The sequence below is a fragment of the Atta cephalotes genome (assembly GCF_000143395.1).
Source record: "Atta cephalotes unplaced genomic scaffold scaffold00029, whole genome shotgun sequence".
In the NCBI taxonomy this organism is placed as follows: Eukaryota; Metazoa; Arthropoda; class Insecta; order Hymenoptera; family Formicidae; genus Atta; species Atta cephalotes.
The window spans coordinates 2,448,079-2,460,184 of NW_012130093.1; the positions used below are offsets into that span (position 1 = coordinate 2,448,079).

General features: G+C 34.7%; 1 protein-coding gene across 1 annotated transcript in view; it reads right to left on the reverse strand.

Annotated features, from left to right (window-relative positions):
• The window catches only part of LOC105620819 (prominin-like protein), a 271,180-nt gene that overhangs the window by 19,687 nt on the left and 239,387 nt on the right, over positions 1 to 12,106 (reverse strand). The window contains 1 exon segment of the mRNA XM_012202300.1: positions 4,548 to 4,553. Coding sequence (XP_012057690.1) covers positions 4,548 to 4,553 — 6 coding nt within the window.

The window sequence follows — 12,106 nt, forward strand, 5'->3', positions numbered from 1 at the left end:
CAGTATGTTCTAATCAGTGAAAGAGAGACATAAAGGTGTGCGAATATCTCCAGTGAAGTTCTTACATGATGAGAATTAAGTATACGCGATGAGAAACAAGAAATCATTATCAGAGATTCCATTTCTGACTGATCTTTACTCGCGCGACAGAAAATATACATGCAGGACGAATGTTACGAAGATGATGACAATAAAACGACATATTGTCGGAATATAAATTTCAAAGTAATAAAAGGCGACTATTATTGGAGCGTAGAAAATGGATATCGTGGATGAGATCGAGCATTACAATATATGCATTAAGATTCCCGCGAGTAGTGAGAAATGCGTCGAACTGCTAATTATTGACAACATATGGCATATTGCGATAAGAATCCTGCTCGAAAACTGTTTCTTGACAGTTGCGATGGTGATGATGAATATTGTGGATATGAAGAGTGCATCTTCGTCTGCAGATAAAATGACAAGGTGCTAGAACATTATAACGAGCGATATTGCAACGCGTGTAAACTAATCTGTTGCTACGTGAAAGAGTATAACGTGATCTAAACAATAAAAAAAAAAAAATAAAAAGACATGAAAAACCAAGTGAAACAAAACACGATATTCGAAAGTATGTATAAAATCAGTGTAGAAGATGTGATGAACGTTCTCAGTGATCCGCGAAGGAGAGAAAGATGTGCGAATATCTCCAGTGCAATTCTTACTTATGTAATCGAGAATTTATACGCGGTGAGAAACAAGAAGTCGTTACCAAAGAAGAACACGGTTCGATCAACTGATCGTTACATGCGCGACGAAAAGTGTACACATGGTTATGAGAAAAATGTAAAAACAATGACTGTAAAAATATAAATTTCAATGTAATAAAGGACAATTATTATTGGGCGAAGAAAATCGTGGATAAGAGTGAACGTTGCTATAAATGCATTAAGATTTCCGCGGGTAGTGATAAGTGTGTCGAACTGCTGATAATTAACAATTTATGTTCGTGGATTTTTTGGGTGCATAAAAGTACCTTCTCTAAAAAATCTGTTTCGTGACGAGTGCGATGATCAATGTCTTAAATGTGAAGAATGTATTTTCTGGAGATACAATGCCAAGTTGTTAAAATATTACATTCTAGATATATCGCGGCGGTGCAATGCGTGTGGACGAATCATGTGCAAGTGCTCCGTGGAAAAGTGCGATATGATTTAATGACTGCGAAAAAAAAGACATGGAAAATCACGAGCGAGTGGAACGCGAATTGCTGGAGCAGTGCGACCAGGTTGCTACTCTGGTAGAATGTTTCGTGTGCGAGCGGCTCGAAGAACTTTGTCGTGCCAAGCGTCCGCGCCTCATTGGACACAGACAGTCCATGGTGGCAAGGATCGCGCGAATCGCAGATGCAAAGACACAATTGGAGCGACATTTCGTGCATGTTGGTGATGAGAACGGGAGTGACGAACACGCGAGTAACAACGAAAAATCTTTCGTCTGGAGAGAGATCGACGCCGCATTCGAGAATTCTGATCAGTCAACGGATAGTCATCGCGGATTACATCGAGCCGTAGCAGAAGACGCTGATAGTATAATGAGAAGTAGCTGATAGTGTTTGAGCGTGTGCGAGACACTATAGAAAGACACGATAGTGAAAGTGAACACCACGTTCAACGGCGAGTTTGCGACGAACAACAAACGTGACATTTATAGTATAAACACTAAGAACATTGAGATGCACCTCTTTGCGCGAGTGGTACGAGCGGCGTGTCATCGAGCTTACGTTGACGTCGCTCGAAGAGTTCCAGGAAGAGACTTGGCGCATCGCGTGAAAAATATTGTATTCGCTAATGTGCCCATAGAAACGTTGTCGAAAGAACAATGGGAGGCGTACAGTAGTGCGATGCGTTGTCACATTTGCGAGAAACTGTTCGCGTCGGACACGTGGGTACGCGATCATTGTCATCTCATCGGTAAATATCGTGATCCAGCGCATTAAAACTGTAACTTAAATTATAAAAATTCATCATATATTCCAATCGTTTTTCATAATTTATCGGATTATGACGCGCACTTTATAATTAAAGAAATTGCTACCGTGTACGAAGAATATGTAGATGTACTACCAATAATCAAAGAAAAATATTTCGTTCACTAAACACGTTAAAGATATCGCCAACAAAGCAGACTCGCGAAAATGCATAAAATTATAGTTCATCGATTCATTTAAATTTTTCAGTACAAGCCTTGATAAATTAGTGTCGTTTCTAAGTAGAGACAAATTGAAAATCATACGTTCCAAATTTTCAACACTATCGGACGATGAATTTGAATTACTAACTCGTAAAGATGTCTTTCTGTACAAGTACATTGATTGCGTCAAAAAATTGCAGGATATGTGCTTACCACCGTGCGAATTATTTTACAGTTCGTTAACGGGCAATATCGTATCTGAGAATGATTACGCTCACACCGTGAACGTCTGATAGCGATTCTTCATCTGAACGCTCGGCGAGTAGTGATATGATCATGTTCATCAAGCGCGGTATACGCGATAGTATACCGTAGTAGATTCAGTCAAGTTCAGGTAGATACGCGCAGGCTAATAACAAGTACATTCGTAGCACCCGTCGTCATAATTGATGTATTACGACGTGAATAATCTGTACAGATGGGCGATGTGTCAACCATTGCAATACGAATTTCGATGAATCAAAGATTCATCTACAAACTTTGCGATAAGCCACCCGGCAAGCGTGAGGATAAACTTCTAGCAATGCTGTACGATAAACGTCCACTATCGCAACTTGCAGTAATGTACTCGTCACGATCTTCGCGTAACAAAGATACATCGGATGCTACAATTCACTCAATTCACTTGGTTTCGCAATTACATTGAACTCAATACGCAGTTTAGAACGCGCGCGAAAAACGATTTTGAAAAAAATTATATAAATTAAGGAACAACGCGGAAATATGATATTGCGAACTCGTTAAATCTTTTTCTGTATCTACTATTTGAAAATGCATTGTCCTTATTTATTGCTAGAAATCCATATTTCTGTTGCCAACAATGCGCAAAATTCGTCGTACAACATGTCGATATCCACATGATGACGTAAACGTGTTTCAAGTATCGCCCTATTTGAACATGATTAGCAAGTTCAAATGCAATCATCATCATTGTACACGAAAAAGGAAATACCATGAATTTAAAGGACTATAGACCAGTCAGCTTACTCCCATGCTTGTATAAATTATTCACAAAAATTTTAACTTTAAGCGTTTTATACTTATGCTTGATTTCTATTAACCCTCGATTTCTATTATTAAATAGAACAGTCAGGATTCCCAGCAGGCACAAGTGACCACCTACAAGTCATAGTGTTTTAATTGAGCATAACAAACCACTCGTATTGATATTTGTGGACTACAATATTTGACTCCATCAAACAACGAATTGTTTAAAGCGCTAGCCGAGTGCCGGGTAGATCATAGATTTTCGGCAATACTGCAACACATCTACGAGAGCAACAATGTGTAAGAGTACATGAAGAAATAGATAAATTCAAAATAAAACAGGGTGGCCATTAAGGAGGTATAATCTCCCCTAAATTGTTTATCATTCTCTTAGAGTACATGTTCAAGAGCATAAAACTGGAGGATATAGATATAAATAGAATAATGGCATAAATAAATATAAATGGAGAAAATTTAAATCATTTAAATTTGCTTTGTTGATGATATAGTGGTGATCTCGGATAGCCTAGAAAATGCAGAAATATTACTTGCAAGGCTAATATCAGCCCACATAAAGTTGAGTTCAAAATAAATACAAACAAGACAAAATTTATGACAAATTTGGTTCCTAGCCGAAATATCCTGATGAAAGACAAGGAAATTGCTTAGGTCGCATCCTACAAATATCTGGGCTACGAGATCAGGATCGGGGGAGATAATCAGACTGGGGAAATTGGAAGGCAAATTGGATTGGTATGCGCAGCCTTTAGAAAGTAGAGACATGTCTTTAAATTTGAATACCTGTATGCCTTAAACGTAACATATTCGACTAATATTGGGTATGGGAAAAAGTTCGTGGCGTTTTTCCCGCTAGATGGCATTAAATGCTCAGCAGTCGGCAACTACTAATCGCATCGGCAACACTAGACGTGCGTTTAAAAAGTGACATTTTAACCTTTGTTTTGAGCAAAAAAGATTGAAATCGGTGAAGTGGATCAAAAGTTATTTTATTTTGAAAATGGAAATAAATAAGGAAAAAATTCGCTACATTTTGCAGTATCACTACGAAGGCAAGAATGCATTTCACAGGCTTGTGAAAAAATTTGCGCTTTTTACGGTGAAGATACTCTATCAAAATCAGCAGCACGGAAATGGTTCGCTCGCTTTCGTGCTGGAAATTTCGAAAGATGAACCTCGCTCCGGTCGACCAATCACTGAAAAGTCCAATGAAATCATGGTAAAAGTCGAACGAGATAAGCATGTAAGCACTGTGGAGATTGCCAGGGAACTAAGCATCGACCACAAAATAGTTTTAAATCATTTACACAAAGCTGGATACAAAAAGAAGCTCGATGTTTCGGTTTCCTCAATTGAGTGTTAGGAACATGATGGATCGAATTAACATTTGTGATACGCTACTGAAACGGAATGAACCATTTCTGAAGAGAATGATAACTGATGATGAAAAATGGATCACCTAAACAATCCAACTAGAAAAAGATCGTGGATAAAGAAAGGAGAGAAGGCGCAAGCAATCGCAAAACCTGGATTGACGAGGAAGAAGGTGATGTTGTGTGTATAGTGGGACTGGAAGGGAATCACTATGAGCTGTTATCGTCCAAGCAAACAATTAATTCCGAACTCTACTGTAAACAACTGCAGAGATAACAACAAGCAATTGAGAGGAAGCGGCCAGAATTAATCAATAAGAGAGGTGTGGTCTTCCATCACGACAACGCTCGATTACACACATTTTTGATAATTCGGCAAAAATTGCGAGAACTTGGCTGGGAAGTTTTAATGCATCCACCGTATAGTCCTGACATAGTACCCTCAGACTATCATTTGTTTAGGTCTCTGCAGAATTCTCTTAATGGTGTAAAGCTAACTTCAAAAGAGGCCTGTGAAAATCACTTGAAGCAGTTTTTCGATCAGAAACCACAAAAGTTCTATCGCGATGGAATTATGATTCTGCCACAAAAATGGCAAAATATTATAGAAAATAATGGAGCATATTTGGTTTAAATAAATTGATTTCAATACTCTAAGAAAAACACTTTAATTTTACTAAAAAATCGCCACGAACTTTTTCCCATACCCAATATGTCCTGTTGGTTCTGACTTATGGATCGGAAATTTTAACTTTAACATGAAAATCTGTAAAAGAAATTAACATGTCCCAAAGAAGAATAGAACGCTCCATGCAAGGAATCATATTAAGAGACAGAATCCCAAATAAGTAAATCCGTGAAAGAACCAAAATCTCAGACGCAGTGGAAGAGGATAACATATCTAAAATGGAATTGGGCCGGATATATCACGAAGATGCCTTATGAAAAGTGGACCAAAAGAATTATAGAATGGCAGCCTAGATAAGATGTCTTTAGAAATAGGAATCACCCATCAGCTCGTTGGATAGACGATATAAAATGAGTCATACAAACTGGATTCGAGAAGCGCAGGACTGAAATAAATGGAAAATATTAAGAAAGGCTTATGTTCAGCAGTAGACAAGACAAGCTTGCATTTGATGATAATGATAATGATGTACATATATATTAATATAGGGGGATAAATTAATAACCCGTATTTGAAGACAGGTGGCATTGCTGACATTATCATCGTGTACTACCTCTTTCAAACGACATCATACAAAGTTTCAAAGTGATTCATGCGATAGTTAGTTTTGATTTGAGCAATTCGTAATGAGGATATTTGGTGTTTTTCAATTCAATAGAAAAAGAGCAATATCGATAGATGACAACAATATCGATAACAATATCAATATTGATTGATTCGCTTTTTATTTTTGGATGGAAAAACGTGCAAAGAAATAAAAGCGAAGTTGAATGCCATCAATATCATGACATATGATATTGTTCTTTTTTCATCTATCTACATACGAGTGTTTTGTCAAAACTTACCAGACACTATGTATATACAGTTATATACAGTTATAAATCATATAGAAAACTATACAAATTTTATTTAAAACATCTTTTCTTATTATTTCGACGATATTTACGCACATAAGCATGGATAGCGTATATACGGAAGCATTTATAATTAATTCTCAAAAATGTTATAATATAACTTTATTATACATGGTTGAATTTGAAAAAAAAATAGTCTTTAATTTGGTAAAAGAAGATTTGAAAAAACTATGGGTGGTAGGGATATATTGTTAAACAAAAAGTAATATTTTTTTCTCACAACTTTAAAATATTTTTGAAACCGAACTTTTGTTTAAAAAATTTTTTCCATCTTTATATTTCCGACGATATTCGGCTCGAGAGAAATATCATTTTTTTTTTCAAAGGAGTATTTCATCCCTTAAACATGAGTTAGAGCATGTATAAAAAAAATACATGTTTCTTAGATTTTTGTGTTTAATTATATATTTCATGTAGAATCAAATCGGACAGTTATGAAATATTTTTTAAGATGGGTGTCCGCTTGGGAGCACCACGAAATTAATTATCGATTCAGGGCGAATGTTCTTTTATCATAATTTTGTCGTACGTTCTCTGAAATCATGAAGCAGGTGAAATGTAACAAGTGTTATGCATGTTTCATTGCTGCAGCCAATCGGAGCTTGATCTTTTGGTCTGCCATTTTTCGGCGAATTTTATTTCAATATGCTTGCTATGATAGTAAGTCTCAGTTTCATGCATAATAATCAATACTCTATTCATAATTACTTACATAATTTTACATAATTATTATCACTTGCTACTCAGTAACATTAAGTCGTTTAAGTTTTAAACTGATTAAAAGACGTCATAAAATTCTGTAGAACGTCCGAAAAATTGTATTGACTAAAAAACATTTTTAAAACGTCTTGTCTGTTTTTTGTCTGTTTTTTAGTAGCCTTATTACTCGTTTTTTAAACATTCTATAAAATATCTTTTAGACATCCTATATGATATTTTTTTAAAAATGAACATGATGTCATTCGAACACAATATTCGAAATTAGTGAGGCGTTGTATTTTGCTCGCTTTTCAATTAAAAAAAAGTATTCTCAAAGCAAAAGAAATTATTTGTTCCGATTTAGGAAAAAATGTAAGTGTCTGAAAGTACATCTACTGTAAAAGGAAGTGCAAAAAGTTTCGGGCGTAGATAAGTAATTTCGATCTTTTCAATCGATATCGTTCGGAAATACCAAAAAAAATTGAAGACGAGGAATTGGACGAGGAATCAGCTGTTGTAAAAAAATCCTTGTCGAACACAAAAGGAGCTTGCTGAACAATTGGGTGTCACTCAATAAACAATTTCTCATCGATTGCAGAAGCTGAAAAGAATACAAAACGCTGATCATTGGGTCCCGCACGTGCTTAGCTCAGAAAACAAAGTGAGACGCTACGATACAGCAATTTGCCTGTTGTCAAGATTTAAGAAAAATTTTCTGTTTAAAATCGTAACTGGTGATGAAAAGTGAACTCTATCCAAGAACTCCAAAAGAAAAAAATGAGTTTATCCTGGAGAATCGTCAACGTCAATTGCAAAAATTTTTTGAATATTCACTCGAAAAAAATATTGTTGTGCATTTGATGGGATACAAAAGATATATTATACTTTGAGTTGCTAAAATCTAAGGAAACTGTAACGTCTAAACGTTATCAGCAATGCATTGAAATGACGAAATCGAATGAAAACGACCCTATACTGACCATGGAACTCGTCAAGTGATACTGCTGCACGATAATGCCCCATTCGGCGAAAGCAATCAAAGAATTAATCTATACTTTGAGCTAAGAAATTCTCTATCATGCGGCTTCTCCAGATATGGCCCCTACAGATTTCCACTTCTATCGTTCTCTATAGCACCATCTCGTTGACAGACATTTTCAAATACCCGAAGAAGTCAAAAATTCCATAACCGAATTTATTGAATCAAAATCACTATCGTTCTTTCGAGCAGAGATTCGCCAGCTATTCGAGAGATAGTAAAAGTGTGTTGAAAATGATGGATTATTTTCAAATATGTGCTTTGATTTTTTAGAAACAAATATCAATTTTCTGTAAAAAAAAGGATCAAAACTTATTTGTAGATGTAATACATGTATAGTCAGGATCTAAAAGGCTGCAACACTTTTTTTTCTGAGTTTACTAGTGAAATGCAATTACATATTTCGATTAGAATTATAAGATATATATATATATATATACATATATTGAAAAAGAATATAGATTTTTACAATTAAAATGAGATAACCACATCCATAAGTGCACTTGAAACATAAATACAAATGTATTACCTACTTTTCTATCCGATTTATGTCGCCCGTGTCAATTATGTAATTCAAATATGTCGTCATTGTTGTTTTCGTAAAATCTTGTCCTCTTTCGAAAAATCTTGTCTTCTTTTGTTAAACTTTTTCTGCATTTTCTACACCTTTTCTGTATTTTTTCTGCACCTCTTCTGTACTTTTTTGTACTTATTTTCTGCACTTTTCTTACATCTTTCAGCACTTTTTTTACTCTTTCTGTACTTTTTTTACCTTTTTGCACCTCTTCTACATTTTTTGCGTCTCTCTCACATTTTTTTCAAATCTATTTCACACCTCTTCTGTATTAATTTCGCATTTCTTATGCATTTCTCCGCGTCTCTTCTTACCGTTGCAACAAGTTTTTTGCACTTCCGTATCATTCCTACACCTCTTTCGCATCTCTTCCGCATTTGTTCTGCATCTTTTTACATCGTTTCTGCACATCTTCCGTAATTCTTCTGCATAGCTCTTCTACATCATTTTCACAATACTTCCATGTCTCTTCCGAACTTCTTCGCAACGTTTCGGCATGTCTTTTTGCATCTTTTCCGCATCTTTTTCATATTTTATCTAGCTGCGTGCGTTATTTATTTACATATCTACTTATTTACATCATCTATCGAAATTATCTATCTATTTATCGATATTATCTATCCATCTTCCTAAGTTATCTGTTCACCTAATTACGTTATTTGGTTATTTACGGTATTTATTACGTATATACCTACATCATCTACTACTCATTTATGTTATCTATTCACCTTCTCCTTTTGACACCTTGCCTTTGGCACTTTTTTATATCTTTCTACGTGTGCACAATAAATATGGAAAAGTTGCATTAAAAATGTTGTCATGTAAAATGTTAGGTAAGAATTATTTTTAATAATAGTTGCAAATACACGCTGCAACACTGTTACGACGTTACACCTTACTGAAAGCGGATATTTTTATGACATTGCAACAATATTGTAAATACATTTCGCAATCTATTTGCAATATTACATTGTAATGAAATATATCTGCAATCTTTCTGTGCTGTATAGGAGAAACAAATATCATACGTATTTAGAAAGATATAATTTCTTTAATTATGTTCAAATATTGTTATTTTCATTATTACCTTTATTATTGTTATAATATTGTCTATATAATTCTTTAAATATGAATACAAAATATATTACTAATAATAAGAATTTAACAGAAATTCATGAAATTCACCATTAATGAAAAGAGACTAAAAATGAAAAGAGACTAAAAAAAAGGATTAAGTATATTATGCAAAAAAAACCAAAAATAATGCCATAAAAAAGAAATCAAAATAATAAGTATCTATTCTAAGTATCTTTATTTAAAAAGTCCCACAGAACACAATTTTTTAAGCGGCATCTTGAAGACGTCCTTATGATGTAAACGTCTTTTGAACAATCTTTAGGACTGTGCGGTATGTGATAATTTCTCACAATTATAATAGACTTAAATACGGAAGATATTATATTGTGGGAATTAACTTGTTGATTATTATTAATAAACCACTTTTTAATGGAATTGAGAGAAGAAGGTCCGCGTAGAAAGTTTGGTTTGATATTAATTTCTTTGAGCGATGAGTCCTTAAAATTCATAAACCATATTGGCCTCTAAGAATTATTATTTCATCAATTGATTTGATCTCTTTTCCACGTAGAATATAAGTTATTTGTGTATGGATCAATCTCTATTAACTCATTACATTCTCATTCGATCTATTCAAAAGATCTGTTCGCGTTGTATGCACTTTTTGCACTCATCTTCGTTTTTTCTTTTCTCAACGTCCAAATATTGGATTGGATATATGTATTTGAAATACTTTTATTTGAAAAATAGTATTGGTAAGATAATTATATTTTGTACACATTGTGTTTGTTCGGAGTCTATGAAAAAAAATTTTGTATTTTGTATTTCATAGGACAATATGAAAGTATTTTGTATTTTCAATTTCAGTATTAATGATAAAAGATTATGAAAGTGTTTTGTATTTTGTATTTCAAATACATTGATAATCAACCTTATTATTTGAATTACAAGGTACAAAAAGCTTTCAATCTTTCGATTTTAAATACAAAATACATAATATTTTTATGTGATCCACTAAAATAAAAAATACAAAATATGTTTGTATTACAAATAACGTGTTTTAAATAAAAGTATTTCAAATACATGCTCAGCCCTGCAAATACATATCTATCGCATTTTTTTAAGTTCAAAAATTTTGAAGATTTCAAGTAACTCGAACAGACCTAATTACTATGTAACGTTTGCAATATAGTCACTTTTTTTTACTCTCATTTTCTTGCATACTCTTTAATGATAATTTGGGCGGTAATTAACGAGAAGTGATACCTAACATTTTAAATATGGCAATATTTTTAATACAACTTTTCCATATTTATTATGCATATATAGAAAGATATGAAAAAGTGCAGGAAAGTACCAAAAGTGTGAAAAGGTGAATAGATAATGTTCGGTATCCATATCGTTTGCGGCGTCTAGTCATATCGTCTGATAAAGAATCGATCAATTCACGAGATGTCGATTGTTAGGCGACGCATGCGTCGCGCGTAATCGATCAGAAACACTAAGACCATCATGGCTGTTCCAACTGTCTCGTCGACAGCACGTGTCTCGCCTTGTGCTGAATAAATTTTTACCGCGCTATCGCACCGTTGAGATTCTTTCCGCATCTGTACAACATATTCGCCCGCATTTGAGGTCTGTTTAAATAAAGGAAATAAATTTGGAAATCAAAATCTCATTTTTCTCAATCAAGTGCCATCGAAGCCGCGGGAAACGCTTGGACGGTGATCGTATGGCCGTGCAACTACAAATTCATCCTGCACGCAGCAAGATCGCCAACAGATAATAAAAATGAATAGATAGATGATGTAGGTATAGGCGATAAATACCATAAATAACCAAATAACGTAGTTAGATGAATAGATAACTTAGGAAAATGGATGGATAGATAACATTGACAAATGGATAGATAATTTTGATAAGTCGATAGATAGTGTAAATAAGTAGTATGTAAATAAATAACGCACGCAGCCAGATAAAATACGAAAAAGATGCGGAAAAGATACAAAAGACATGCTGAAACGTTGCGAAGAAGTTCGGAAGAGACATGGAAGTATTATTAGGTGTACAACTTTGCTTCCGCCGTTTTTTTTCCGAAATTCGAGGCTTTATTGTAAAAAACTGGCTATACATTTATGATTCAAAGTATTGTCCATCGCTGGCCACTACTTTCTCCCATCTTAGCGTACGAATTCCGCGTCGAAAAAACTGGTCATCTTTTGAGGCTATCCACGAATCGATCCAATTTTTTACTTCTTCATAAGACCGGAAGTGCTGGTCAGCCAGGCCGTGTGCCATTGATCGAAACAAGTGATAGTCAGAGGGAACAACGTCCGGAGAATACGGCGGGTGGGGTAGGACTTCCCATTTCAACGTTTCCAAGTATGTCTTGACCACTTTCGCAACATGGGGTCGAGCATTGTCATGCTGCAAAATCATTTTATCGTGTCTCTCGTTGTATTGCGGCCGTTTGTCTTTCAATGCTCGGCTCAAACGCATCAA